This window comes from Pan paniscus, chromosome 7, assembly GCF_029289425.2.
Source record: "Pan paniscus chromosome 7, NHGRI_mPanPan1-v2.0_pri, whole genome shotgun sequence".
Classification (NCBI taxonomy): domain Eukaryota; kingdom Metazoa; phylum Chordata; class Mammalia; order Primates; family Hominidae; genus Pan; species Pan paniscus.
Window position 1 is genome coordinate 22,221,830 of NC_073256.2, and position 15,337 is coordinate 22,237,166.

General features: G+C 43.0%; 2 protein-coding genes across 2 annotated transcripts in view; one reads left to right on the top strand and one right to left on the bottom strand.

The window, feature by feature from the left end:
- Positions 1-15,337, top strand: part of LOC106634351 (uncharacterized) — a 133,784-nt gene that overhangs the window by 21,790 nt on the left and 96,657 nt on the right. The gene's annotated exons all lie outside the window — the stretch shown is intronic.
- DEFB135 (defensin beta 135) lies at positions 8,441-12,704 on the bottom strand. Its single transcript, XM_034951049.3, is given in 3 exon segments — positions 8,441-8,707; positions 10,757-10,777; positions 10,780-12,704. Coding segments are annotated over 3 exon segments (231 nt in total). The 5' UTR covers positions 10,820-12,704; the 3' UTR covers positions 8,441-8,537.

Consider the following 15,337-nt stretch of genomic DNA (forward strand, 5'->3'; position numbering starts at 1 on the left):
ACAGGAAAACTTAGCAACTTCTGTCATGTTGCTTCTGACCCTACTGGCTACGCTGGTGAATTCTTGCTTGATTTTTCAACAACATTCACCTTTATGGATGCATGAATGTGTGAGTTCTGTATCTGCTGCTCACGATAAAGACTGGGTGGCAAAGGAGAGTAGATTCTGGCTGTGGAGCAACTTTCACTATCTTCAGTGCTCGATATGGCTCAGGCTCTCTAGTGATGTGAGACTGAGAGTGTGGGGCTCTTGCCGCAAATAGCCGGTTGCTGATGTGGTACAAGGAAAAGGATACAGCGTCTCAGTTCTGGGGCTGAGATGACAGTACTGCCTGCCTAACCACACATGGCTGCTGGGAAGGGATGAAAAGAGAACAGCAGGTGAAAAAGCATGAGGGGTTGTAAGGAGTTCTGTACTTCCAGCAAATGTCCAACCTTTGAGCAAATTCAGTGTTGGTGTCTTTGGAGAGGAAGGTACTAAAAATCCAGTAGAATGTGTCCTCTCTGAGGCCCAGACTCCCTATGTAGACTGTAAGGAGTTTGGTTAAAATTGAATGGGATCAGAGATGGCCTGGAATTGTAACTATGGTTACTAAGTGTGCAGAGTAAATGCATCCAGACATGGCTAGGAAAACTGTGAGACACTGAGGGAGACAGAGGGGTCCCTACTGGAAGAGCACCAAATCTTCTGAAACTTTGGCCTCATAACATCCTGGAAAAGCAGTCTTAGGCTTGCTTTTCATCTCACTCCTCCTAGTTGGGTGCAAGTTCTCTACACATACAGATAAAGAGAAACCTGAAAACAATCCAGCCTGCTGACAATCTGAAGAATGAGGTGTGATGACACTTTACAGACTAACTAGAAAGCTGATCCCCAAAGCCAGGGAGTGAGTCTACATTCTCTATGCTAGAAAGTACTCTCTGGAATCTGGCTAAGTCCTGCATGGACAGAACTTTCCACTGCTGCATGATATCAAAATAAGGCTATTACATCAGGGCCAGGCAACCTCTATGCCTTAGACCCTGCTCTACTATTCGCACTAGCCAATATTAAACCTGCTTATCCCAACTCCCTGCTCCTTCCAATGGAAATTTGCTAATCCTGCACTGCCTTCACCTTACCCTTGACAAGCCATATACCCTGTCAGGAAATGAACTCTGTAACAACCAAGGTAGCTGCAAACTTTATTCTTTTGAGAGAAAGTGTGTATGTTATATGCACACTCTCCAGCTTTGCTGAAGGAACCTGAACAGATATTCACTAACTTTGGTTGGTCTCTGTACATTGACACTTCCAAAAGAAATCCAATTCCAAGATCCAAAGCTTTTTAAAAAATAATTTAATTATTTACCAAATCTATCTGTATGGAAACAAAATGGGGAAGGGATTTGTCACAATATGGAGCAAACTCTCTTCAAAATTCTTTCTGAATATCGCTCCCTGAAATCTTACTCATTCAGTAGTGAAAACTGCATTGTCTAAAAGCAACATCTAGAATTTATCTGGGATATCTAGAATTTTTAATAGAGATTCTGAGAAGCCTCAAGGGTAAGAACAAGCTCTGTCTTTAGGGAAACTCATTTTTACTTAGAGCTAATTTTTGACATTTTTTCCAATTTTATTGAGATATGATTGCCAAATAAAAATTGTATATTCAAGGTGCAGGACATGGCTTGATTACATATACATCATGTAACGATTACCACAAATTTCTATTGTTTCTAAGCCACCCCATCTGAGAAATTTTACTACAGCAGTTCTAAAAGGCAGAGAGAGCATCTTATATTTTCTGTATTCTGATAATTTGACATCTGAAGCCTTGTTGAACCTGGAGGGTCTGCCACTCCCAGAGTTAGCCAACTCCTAGAGACAGTATGCTTTTCAAATCATACTTGCCCACAGTGTGCTTTTCAAACCAACCAATTCAGAGTCCACACCTCAACCACCTCCTTTATCAGGCCTTCATACTACGGGACCCTATCCACTCACCCTAATCACCCAAGTACCAGGCAATCAGGGATATTCCCTAGACTCCAGCACCTGCTAAAATTATTCGAATTTTAGCCAATCAATTTAGACATTTATTTTGTTAAAGTTAAGAAAAGTGGCCAATGACACAGCCTCAGGAGGTCCTAAGGACATGTGCCCAAGGTGGATGGGTTACAGCTTAATTTTATGCATTTTAGGGAGACAGAAGTTACAAGCAAAGGCATAAATCAATGCATGTAAGCTATACATTGGTTCACGGGGCACGGTGGCTCACGCCTGTAATCCCAGCACTTTGGGAGGCAGAGGTGGGTGGATCACAAGGTCAGGAGATCGAGACAATCCTGGCTAACACGGTGAAACCCCATTTCTACTAAAAATACAAAAACTAGCTGGGCATGGTGGCAGGTGCCTGTAGTCCCAACTACTCGGGATGCTGAGGCAGGAGAATGCCTTGAACCCAGGAGACAGAGCTTGCAGTGAGCCGAGATCACACCACTGCACTCCAGCCTGGGCGACAGCACGAGACTCCGTCTCAAAAAAAAAAAAAAGAAAGATATACATTGGTTCAGCCTGAAAAGCAGGACATCTCAAAGCAGGGGGAGGGGAGCTTCCAGGTCATAGGTGGATTCAGAGATGTCCTGGGTGGCATTTGTTTGAAGGAGTTAAGCTCTGCCTAAAGAGTTAAAGTCAGCCTAAGTTAATTTAAGGTAAGGTAAGGTGGGAGGGGGTGGGTGGGATTGTGGAAGCCAAGGTCCCTGTCGTGTAGATGAAGCCTCTAGTTTGCAGGCTTCAGAGAGAATAGATGTGGATATCTCTTATTGGACCTTAACCCATTTCCTGTTTGCCCTGAGAATATTCTTGTCTCTAATCCTAATGTAACATATACATTTCTGTTGCATTAGGATTACAGACAATTTCTGTTGGCAAATGACTCCAAGAACAGTTTTTATATTTTATTTTCACATTGAAAGTGAGTCAGATTTGCATCAGCTTCAAAAAGCATGTTATATAAAATCATATGAGTACTGGCCATCTGCACTTTTTTTTTTTCTGAATGGGCAATGGGTTAAAAAGTGTCAGACTCTCCTGAAGAGCCCTAGTAAAGGAAGGAGATTCTCTACAGAAAGTAAATTTCCCCATCAAGAGACAGCTTTGCAGGGCTATTTCAAAATATGTCAAAGAAATGTATTTCAGGGTAAAATACTTTTATTTTCTTTGGGGCCCACTATCTATCATGTGATATTATACCAGATTCAGGTTGGAATTTGGCACAGTCTGTTTTCTCAGCCTTAAGATCACTGTTTTAATGTTAATGCTGGTCAGTTGTGTCTAAACTCCAAGGGGGGGAAGATATAATAAGGGATCTGCAACACCTCCCACCTTCCCATCGTTGCCTGATGTAAGAATAGCTACTCCTGCTCTCTTTTGATTCCCATTTGCATGGAATACCTTTTCCCACCATTTTACCTTGAGTTTGTATGAATCCTGCTGTGTTAGGTGAGTCTCTTGAAGACAGTGGATATTTGGATTGTGATCTTCAATCCATTCTCCCATTCTATATCTTTCGAGTAGAGCATTTAGGCCATTTACATTCGATGTTAATATTACATTCTATGTTAATATTGAAATATGAAGTACTTTTCTTCATCATGTTAATTGTTATCTGGATATGTTTTTTCATTGTGTTATTGTTTTATAGGCCTGTGAGTTTTAAGTTTTTAAGAGGTTCTATTTTGATATATATTGAGCTTTTGTTTCAAAGTTTAGAACCCTTTATAGCAGTTCTTGGAGTGCTGGTTTGGAAGTGACAAATTCCCTCAGCATTTTTTGTCTGAAAATAACTTTATTTCTCCATTTACGAAACTTAGTTTTGCAGGATACAAAATTCTTGGCTGACAGTTGTTCTGTTTAAGGAGGTTGAAGATACAACCCCAATCCCCTGAGGTTTCTGCTGAGAAGTCTGCTGTTAGTCTGATAGGTTTTCCTTTGTAATTTCACTGCTGCTTTTTTCTTACTGCTCTTAGAATTATTTCCTTCATGTTGACTCTAAATAGCCTGATGACTATATGCCTTAGTGAATGTGTAATGAATTTCCCAGGAGTTCTTTGAGCTTCTTGGATTTGCATATCTAGATCTCCAGGCAGGCGAGGGAAGTTTTCCTCAATTATTCCCTAAAATAGGTTTTCCAGACTTAGTATTTTCTCTTCTTCCCCAGGAACACCAATAATTCTTACGTTTGGCCACTTTACATAATCCCATACTTCTTAGAGACTTTGTTCATTTCCTTTTATTATTTTTCTTTATTTTTGTCTGATTGGGTTAATTCAAAAGTCTTGTTTTTGAGCTCTGAAATTCTTCATTCTACATGTTCTAGTTTATTGTTAAAACTTTCCACTGTATTTTGTAGTTCCCTCAGTGTGTCTTTCATTTCCAAAAGTTCCAGTTGTTTTTTTCTTGATGATATCTATGTCTCTGGAAAATTTTTCATTCAAATCCTGAACTGCTTTTTAATTTCTCTAAGATGGTTTCCACCTTTCTCCAATATCTTCTTGAGTAGCTTAATAATCAATCTTCATATTTCTTATCTGGTATTTCAAAGATTTCATCTTGATTTGAGTCCATTGCTGGATAGCTAGTGTGATCTTTTAGGTGTGTTATAGCACCTTGTTTTGTCATATTACTAGAGTTATTTTTCTGGTTCCTTCTGATTTGGATAGACTACTTCTTCTCATTATTCTTGAATTTATATTTGATATGACTGTGTTTCTCTTATTTGCTTGTTTGTTTTTAAATTTCTTTTTTCCCCTTAAGGATGAGACTTTAATTCTTATAGTTAATTATAGCCTAATTCAGTTCTTGGTGCTTTAGAGGGTGAAGACCCTTGGTTATAGAGAGTCTTTGTATGATGGTTTTCTTATATGCTAGTTGTAGTAGCAATGTGCTCAGTGTGTGAGCAAGTTCACTGTGTCCCATGGGGTTGGAATGGTAGAGGTCTCTTAAAGCTTATCCCATTCCCCCATAGTGTGGACTTATTTATTTATTAATTTTCCCCCAGTATTTTATTTACTAATTTGATAGTTCAGGCTTCAGGCCAGTAGGGGAGGTGTCCCTGGGTAGGAACCAGCTGTGGCTAAAGCAGGTGGGTGAATGATGTCCCAGGCTTGACAGAGGAGGCCGGAGGAGCTCTCAGTGAGTTACACTGGGGTCTTATTGTGGGAAGGGTTGGAGCCACCTCAGCCCTGCTGCCAGATCACCAGGAAAGTTACCCACCTCTCAGGCATGCTCCTGTCCCAGTGTTCCTGCTGTTCAGGAGCTGACTGACAGGCCTTTTCTTCATGACCTTTTTTTCATCTGTAGGAATGTTGATGTTCCAAATAGAGAGGAATTGTGGCTCTGCCTCTCATGCAACCTTGAACCTAGAGGGAGCTCCTCCTGTGGGGATGTGTTCCAGGAAGACTGTCTATAGTTGCACCCACACTAAGCTCCCATGGGAGAAGCCCAACTGTGCCTATGGTGGTGGATAACATGGGAAAGACTTCCTTTTCTCCAAGACCCTTCACATGCGCCAGAGCTGTCTGACTGTTGGGGTAGAGTGAAGACCTTCCCTGCTGAGCCCAGCACTTCAACTGTGCGTCTACTGAAGGAAGCCTTCCATCTGGTGCTCAAGGCCTGCCTCCTGGGTTCTTTTGTCCCACAGGCTGTTCCCTTGATGTGGTGCAGTCCTCCTTCCCCTGCAAGTGGGAGTCCCTGGAAGTCCCTGGGAGCCAGGTCACTGTGAGTGTTCTTGCTCCTCTGGGTCTAGCTGCCCAGAGAAGTTGACACACTCGAGGCTGGTGTTGGGGAATGTCTGCAAGGGATCCAGTTATGTGACCTATGCTCAAGTTTCCCTGCAGTGGGTAGCAGCACCAGCTCTAATGGGAGTGGCAAGGTTGTGACATAGATTCTGTGAAATTCCTGGGTTACTGATAGCCTTAGTGTGTTAGCTTTCTTGAATGCGGGTTATAGTAGTAATGAACTGGTCATGTGGACGGACTCAGGACCTCCTGTTTAGCCAGAGTGGTGCAGGCAGCGGTGATAGCTGAGATCCCATAGCGGTTTTCTCCTTCCTGGGTGCAATGTTAATCTACCAGGAGATACTGTCAAGGACTGTGTGGGTTGGCCTCCAGCTAGGAGGTGGCGCTTGCAAAAGAGCAGCAGCTGCGGTAGTAGCAGTGGGATTTTTGCTTGCCTGATGTTGCCCAGAGGGGGATACTCTGGTTTCTCTGGACATGCGCGGGGCCATGTAGCTCCCAGGAGACTCTGTCCTTTGCGTTGAGTTACCAGGGCGGGTGGCCGGGCAAAGCCAGGTAGGGGCTGGGTCGGGCGGGCTTGCACACTGGTCTCCGTGTGCAGAGAAAGCAGGAGCTTCTATGGGTATTGGGGGATGGGAGCGGGTCTCAGGCCACTAGGTTAATGTTTCAGAGGGCAGCGTTGCTGCCCCTGCTGCACAGAAGAGTCTGTGCAAGGAGTAGGGAGTAGCAGGCGGTGGTAAGCTCCACAGTTCCTACCCACTTGACAAGGCAGATCCACTCCCACGGTGTTCCACTGGAAGCAGCGAGCTGATTCCTGTCAGCCTGTAATCAGAACTCGCGGCTGCCGGGAGTCATAAGCTTTCCCCGCAGAGATTGCCGTCCAGGCGTTCAGGCCACGCCCCTCCCTGTCCGCTGCAAAGCTGGCGTGTTCCCGTGGCTCCTGCACTTGCAGTTTCTGCACCCACGACTTCTGCACCTACGGCTCCTGCACTTGCAGCCCACTTTTCACCCTCCCAACCCCGACCCTGGCCAAGGAAGTTCGTCCCCACCGAGGTTGTACTGTGAACCCCGTTGGGAGATTCTTTCAACCTGCAACCAGCGCCTGAACTTTGTAGCTGGCCGCAAGGCCTCCTGTGAGGAACAGTAAGGAATGGCTGCACTTAATCTACGCTGGGATCTGGAAGTGCATGCGAGGGTCTCCCCCTAAAAGTATGGAATAGTTTATATTCCATAACCCTCCCCAAGTCGGTTCCTGCGTTAGTTCGGGTTAGGGCTTCCCCGCCAGAACCCCCACCTTGTGTCCTGGACTTTCAGGATCCCTAGCGGGGATGTGTATCCCAGAGGCAAATTCCCTCTGTCACACTCAGGGGACTCGCAGCCCTTCGACTGACTCAGTGTAGGCTGCAGTCTCCTGCTTCCTTCAAAACATCAATAGATTCCTATGGTTTTCCTGTTCAGTTATTGCGTTGCTTCTCGAAAAATAGTTCACAACGTGAATCTGTACACACTATTTTGTCCTTCCAAGTGGAAGAGGTACGCTAGCAGTTCCTCTAATCCACCATTTTGGAAAAGCATTCCTAATTTTTCAAGGATAGAAACATTTTTATGGCCTGGTCATCCTAAATAGCACAAAACGTCTTTGTCCATTGCAAACTATAACATACTCAATATTTCACCGTAAATATTTTCAATATGACTTTCACTTCATTGTTTTCAACATCAAACCACGAGTGTTCCTTAGTAGGTTCCCAAGTTAGACAATCCAATAGAAAAATGGACGAACGTCTTGAAGGGTCATATCACAAATAAGGATATCTAAATGGCCAATAAACATCTGAAAAGGTACTCAGCTTCATTAGTCATCCATGCAACACAAATCAAACCCCATATGTCATCACTATATTCTCCCTAGAATATCTTTTTAAAGGCATAAAGTACTAGATGTGGACAAGAATGTAAAGCAACAAGAATGCTCACACATTGTGGATGGGAGTACAAATTGGTACAACCAATTTGGAAAACAATCAGATGCTATGTATTTACTAAAACTGAATGTATGCATAGCCTGTGCCCTAGGAATTTCTCTCCTAGGTATATAACCCCACAGAAATCCCTGCACCACAACTCTATTTATAAAAGTGAAAACTGGAAACTACAAATAAGACCATCTTCACTTACAATATTCAAATAAATTGTAATATCTTTCCCAATGTATTACAATATGCCATTGAGAAGGATAAACTACAATTACATGAAACAGATTAATAAACTTCACAAAAGTAATGTAGTGGGGAAGACGCCAGACACAAAGGAATACCTACAATTCCATTTATATAAAGTTCAAAAATAGATGTCAGCGCCTTCCTATTAAAAGTCAGGCTAGGAATTATTTTGTGTGGAGTAGTGACTGGTAGTGCCTGGGATGTTGTAATATTCTTTTGGGGGGGCAGGATGCTGGTTACACAGGTGTGTTAAATTTGTGCAGTTCATGAGGATGTTTACTCATGATTTGCACATTTTTTAATTGTATGTTATACTTCAAAAAGTTCTTAAGAGACTTTTAAGAAGCGATAAATTAATAAAAAGAAAAATACTCAATACAAGGAATTAGAGTATTTCTGTAAGAGAGACAATAAAGAGAAATACAGCAGACACAGGAACACTGATAGGCTAAAGCCATTGTTTTAATCGAATGGTGCAACTGAGAGGGATCTGGGTTCCCAGAGGAAATCAGCAACAGCTTTCAGGTACTCACAACTATTTCCCAGTCAGTATAGGTAAATATTTTGGGTTTACACAGCACAAATGTATAGTATCACACAAAATATGATATTGTTCGTTTTTTAGACATTTTGGCCGGCAAGTACCTTGCAGTCGCCAACATGAAGCAAAGATTTTTTGTATGTAGACATTGGGTCCACTTCTACCTGCCAAGAGAAACAAAGGTTAATGCACAGTTAGTGTCCTGAAGAGTCATGTTGTCATGGATAAAATTAGACCTCAGACCATAGTTTTCACTTGACCATAGTTTTCACTTTTTAATAATGAATTAGATGCGATCAAAGATACTCAAGACATTTTATAGCTGGATGCCCCTTTTCAGTTGCTCTTACCTTGTTTTCCAGGGGCCCTATTATAAGCCATTATATGTATCCACAATTAGTTACATGAATTACTGATCAACTATGTGGAGTTAACAGGACCCAGCATATTCAGCTTGAGACTATTTGCTTCAGAAAGAATATTCAGACATCAAAGTCATCCCAGGAGCCTGCAGAGGTCCCATACCAGGAGGCATGCAGGGTCTGGAATAGCTATCTGAGGCAGTTTGTGATTATCAAAGTGTCAGCATAAAGAAAGAAGGATCACTGAACTGGAATTTTAGAAGCCTGCAGTTCTACCCCTGTATTCCCCCATAATATTCTGCATGACTTTTTGTCAAGTGCTTAATCACAAGGTACTTAAGAAGTACCCATTCTCCCATGGGTACTTTGCACCCATGGGAGAATGAGTGTGAAATGGTTTGAAATACCTGAGACAAATATGGAAATTTATTGCTAGTAATTTTTCTACACCTTAAGAACTGGGAGCCTCTGGAAACCAGAGGGTGGAGGAGGGGTAATAGGAAGGCAGTTTAAGAGGGTAAGGGTGGCCCTGAGTTGCCCCTACTGAATCACCTGCTCTTGCATTCTAAGTCTTATCAGTTTCTCCACCCAGGTGCCCCCATGAGTCCATGGATTGAACCTTTGTGGTGTGAAAATAATCAATGTGGTATGGTCAAGGGCCATTAGCAGGCAAACTTGCCCACCGTGTGCTCACTAGACCTCAGGCACCTTTCTGGGGACAAAGGAGTCCAGTAGAGACACATTGCAAAGTGTCGGAGGTCCCACCATGCAGGACATCAGCCGTCATCTCAACATGGTCCTCATTCGTATCTGTCTTCATTTTATTTTTTTTAATTTTTATTTTTAAGATGAAGTTTCATGCTTGTTGCCCAGGCTGGAGTGCAATGGCACCATCTCAGTTCACTGCAATCTCCGCCTCCTGGGTTCAAGTGATCCTCTTTTCTCAGCTTCCCGAGTAGCTGGGACAGGCATGCGCCACCATGCCCGGCTAATTTTGTATTTTTAGTAGAGACGGGGTTTCACCATGTTGGCTAGACTGATCTTGAACTCCTGACCTCAGGTGATCCACTCGACTTAGCCTCCCAAAGTGCTTGGATTGCAGGCGTGAGCCACCGCGCCCAGCCTCATATCTGTCTTTTAAACACTTCACACTTGGTCCTTGAGTGATACACTTTATATATGAAGGTTTGAGGCAAAGGGTAGAGGCTCTCTGCTGACCCCAGAAAACCACAAGCAAAACAGTTTTGAGAACCTCCACTTTAGTGACTGAAGTAGACTCTTCTCATTATCACCAAGTTGCTGGCTTCTGTCCAGAGAATGTAAATTCTGACCTCTCAAACTGATGTTTCATAGGACCTCATCATGCTATAAGTTAGTGTAATACATCTTAACCAGCTGTGTCTGTGGATTCTGCTCAGCATAAAATTTACCTTGGCTTCTAAATGAGTGAAAAATAACATGGGTGGCTGACTGTAGAAGGCAAGTTCTAAGAGCCCTCAAAGAACAGTCTCCTTCTCATCCCCAAGTCCTTCCTATACTTTGAAAGTCTCATCTTTTTGCTCTGCCCTACTTCTGCCAGTACCAACAGTCCAGCCTTCCCCTCAAACTTCACCAGCTCCCCAAACCAAAATCCATAACCAGTTTCTTTTCTGAAGAGAGCTACCTCCTGTTCTATGTCCTTTGGATCTTTTCTCCATTCTCTGGACCAGCCCAGCATGTCCATCTCTGCTCACCTTCCTCCCTGTTGCAGCTTCCTTTGTCCAAGTCCTGCCTTTTTCTCACTCTTGTAGAACCTCACACCTTTTTTCCCTTTACTATTCCTAATTCTACAAGGTGGGGACTCCATTTTACCTGGTGGAACATAGAAGAGTAGTTAAGGACCACGAGGGCCAAGAGGACGCTCCTTGTGGCCATACCAATCAGCAAAGAAGCAGCTGTGACTCAACGGAGAGTCACTCTCTACGCAGCTTTGAAGAGATGGGGAGCTGCATGGCTAGTGAACCTTTTGGAACAAGAACATCTGCCTGCTCCACTGAGCAATCCAATCAGCAAAATGTCTGTTTGAACATGACATCCCTTCATTAAAGCACACTTCCTGGGTGCCACATGCATGCTAGCAACTGCATGAACACTGTGTAGGCAGCCCTATTCTAGGCCCTGGTAGGGTGCTGTGTAGGTGTCTGTGTATCTTCATTGTACATCCACTGAAATGCCTATAGTGTGCAGAGAACCATAAGGCTGCCTTACATAGTTGACAAAGAGTTTTTTTTTTTTTTTTTTTCAACCTTACACACACACGAAGTCCAGGTAGGCATGATTCTCTCCATTTTAAAAACAAAAATTAAGAGTCTCAGGTAGAAGAAATGACTTTCTCAAGCTCACATAGATCCTAAATGGTAGCAACATGATTTATAAGCAGGCTTCCCTGACTCCTATATACAGAAGTACTAAAGCATGGCGTTGCCCAGTTCTTGTATAGCTGCAATGTCTTTAGGAAAATAAGAGCTCCTCAAAAACAGCATGGAAAAAGCAAGTCCCCATAACACCCACAACATGACCCAGGGAAAAACACTGAGTCTATGGCTCCCCATTGAGCATATGCTGTGTGCCGGGTAATGGGGGGGCATACAAAGAATTTATGACAAAATTCTTGCTTGGAGGGACTAAAGTCAACAGTGTTTGACAGTTTTTGAAGTGTTTTAAGTTTTTCAACAACTTTATCTGATACTGTATGAAGAACACAAAACCCAGAATCAGAAAGTCTTTCTGGTGTGGACTCTGCATGCAGTAGCTTGACAAGCTTTTAATAAAGCACGTACTTTACCTCACTGACCATCAGTTTTCTCACTTGGAAAGAAGGTTGTACACCTGGCTGGGTGCAGTTGCTCATGCCTATAATTCTAACGTTTTGGGAGGCTGAGGAAGGTGGATTGCTTGAGCTCAGCAGTTCAAGACCAGCCTGGGCAACATGGCAAAACCCCATCTCTACAAAAAATGCAAAAATTAGCCAGGCATGATAGTGAGCGCCTGTACTCCTAGCTACTCAGGAGGCTGAGGTGGGAGAATCACCTGAACCCAGGAGGTCAAGGCTGCAGTGAGCCATGATTGCACCACTGCACTCCAGCCTGGGTGACACAGTGAGACTCTGTCTTAAACAAAAAAAAAAAAAAAAGGTTGTACTCCATCAGTCCCACCTATCAGGAAGGCTTGTCACAAGGCCAAATGAAGTAACTCTTAAGGACAGTCCTTTACAGAACATATATTTAAGGAACTATTAGACTCATGTAACAGAAGAAGACATTTAAAACTATAGATATTGGCCAGGTGTGGTGGCATGTGCCTGTAATCGCAGCACTTTGGGAGGCCGAGATGAGAAGATCGCTTGAGGTCAGGCATTCAAGATCATCACGGGCAACATAGTGAGACCCCTTTCTCTATTTAAAGAAATAAAACTAGAGATGTTGCTTCTCCAGCTAGAGAGTGAAATAGCCAGGACTAGGAACACATGCTTCCCTCTCTCTGTCCCTGTTTTATTCACAAGAATGCATCAAATGTATGCCACTTCAATGGACTCTTGTTTTCCAGCTTCAAGATGTTTGTGATGTGGTTGAGATTGCACATCTGTGAAAGACTCATAAAGAACTGCAGAGCAGAAAATCAGTAAATAGAGAAAGAATAGAGGACCTGAGTTTTGAGGAGCACAAAGAGAAAAGATTAAGCAAGCACAAATGCATTAAGGGACTCTCCTGAGACCCACTTTCCAACCTGCAGCATTAGGCACAGCCTGATTTGCACTCTCTCAGCTGCCATGGTGCTGATCTTCTGTTCTCCAAGAAACTCCCTCTGTCTCCATCTCAACCCTTCCCACTGTGCCGTCCAGAACCACAGTTCTACTATAAACATACCTTCTACTTTATGTCTTCCCCAAGAACACTCTTCCATCTCTGTGTCTTGGCAAAATGCTAGGTCCTTCTCTAAGGACACTGCTTCCTGGCAGCCTTGGTGACTGGAAGCTGTTCATTGACCCAGGCTCCAGACACCAGAGGACAAGTAAGCCCCACTTCACAATCTCCTGAACGATACCTGACATGATCCTGACACCGCCTTTCCCTCACCCTGTCCACATTTAATTGCTCATCGACATTCTGAGTTCTGCGTCTAACATACAGTTCACACTCGCCCATTTCTGTCTCCACCGCTGCCACTGCGTCCATGCCATCACTGTCTGTCACTAAACTCAGTAAATGGCCTCTTAAATGGCTCCCATATCATTTTTAAATATTTACCATTTATCCTATTTATCCTCCACTTGGTAACCAAAATGACCTTTTTATAAAAACTGGAATTGATTCATGCATTTGCCCTGTGGAAAACTCCTCAGGATGGCTTCCTTTTGGGTTAAAGTGGAAAGTTCTTAGCGTGGCTACTGGCCTGGCCCCTGGCTTATCCCCCCACCCAAGTCCTCTCATTTTTTCTGTCTCTCACTGCATTGCACCATACTGGCCTTCACTATTCCCAAACATGTCGACCTCAAAGCTTTCACATGTGCTGTTTGCACAGCCTGGAAATCTGTACCACTCACCTTCTCATCCTCACCTAACATTCAGTCTCATTTAGAGGGACAGTATCCGTCTGTTCCACAGAACGGAAGAAACCCAATAAAAATTAGGTTCTGTCTTGTAAATCTCTCTCAAAGGACACTTTCTCATCCTGAGCATGTTGAATATTAGAATTTTATATTTGTGCATTTGTTTTTCTTCAACATTTGCTTCCTCCACTTGACTACCAGCTCAATAAGAGCATGGACCATGTTCTCGCATATATGTGATATCAGATCGACAAAATCCAATTTTTTTGTTAAAAAAAATGTGAGTTTTCTAGGACTGCCATAACAAAGTACTACAAGCCAAGTGGCTTAAACAACAGAAATGTGTTGTCTCATCGTTTTGGAGGTTGGAAATCTGAGATCATGTTGTTGGCAGGGTTGATTCCTTCAGAGGGCTGTCAGAAAAGGAACTGTTCCAGGCCTCCTGGCTTCTGATAGCCACTGCATTCCTTCATTCTGGGTGGTATTCTCCTGTGTCTTCACATCGTCTTCTCTCTGTGTATATCTGTGTCTGTGTCCAACTTTGCCCTTCTTATAAGGACATAGTCATATTGAATTAGAGTCCACCCTAATGACCTCATCTTAACTTGATCTATGTAAAGACCCTATTTTCGACTCAGGTTGCATTCACAGGTGATGAAGGTTAGGACTTCAACATCTTTTGTGGGGTTACAATTCAACCCCTAACAAGTGGTCATCTTTGATCTTCCTGAGTAATCTTTATGACCCAAATGACATCAAAGCAACCAACTCCTTTTCTAGAACACTAATTATTCTTCATTTTTCTTTCACCACATTTACCCAGAAGAAAAGCCATCTGTAGAACTGCTTCTGCTCTCAGGCTTTTGAAAGCCACTAGAACACATCACATGATTCCACAGGAAAGCTGAGTTTAGAAATTTGGTTGTTCTTTTTTTTATACATTCTAGTCAACCTCAGATGCTATTTGCCCTCATCACTTCCCACCCCCATCCTACTCTCAGAAGAACCTCTGGCTTCCTATTTCACAGAGAAAATTGATGTCAGAGAATTTAAATTCACTTAACTTTGCACACAATTCCCATCAAAATGCCACCATCATTCTTCACAGAACTAGAAAAAGCAATCCTAAAATGTATATGGAACCAAAAAAGAGCCCACATAGCTAAAGCAAGGCTAAGCAAAAAGAACAAATCTGGAGGCTCCACACAGCAGGGGACAAGTAAAGCCACTTCACAATCTCCTGCCAGCCCCATACCGTTTCCAGAATGATACCTGACATGATCCGGACACCGCCTTTCCCTCACCCTGTCCACATTGAATTGCTCATCAAACGTTCCCAGTTCTGCCTTCAGCATGCATTTTACACTCACCCATTTCCATCTCCACTGCTGCCACTGCGTCCATGCCATCACCGCTGTCACCAAACTCAGTAAATGGCCTCTTAAATGGCTCCCATATCATTTTTAGATATTTACCATTTATCCTCCACTTGGTAACCAAAATGACCTTTTATAAAACTGAAATTGATTTATGCATTTGCCCTGTGGAAAATCCTTCAGGATGGCTTCCACCTGGCCCCACTCTTGACAGGTCAGGACTATTACAATTCAAGGTGAATTTTAGGTAGGGACATAGCCAAACCCTATCAGCATCCTCTCCAGGTATTTGCTTCTTAAGATGATGTTCTTGTTCTGTATCACATCACAATCTTCCTGGATTGCTTTGTACCTTTCAGGCACATTGTCAGAGTCTTTTCCACAATTCTACCTCCCCTTTTCTTGCCATAAATGCTGATGTGAGGTTTGCTCCTCAATCTTATTTTCTTCTTACTCTTCTGAATCTCT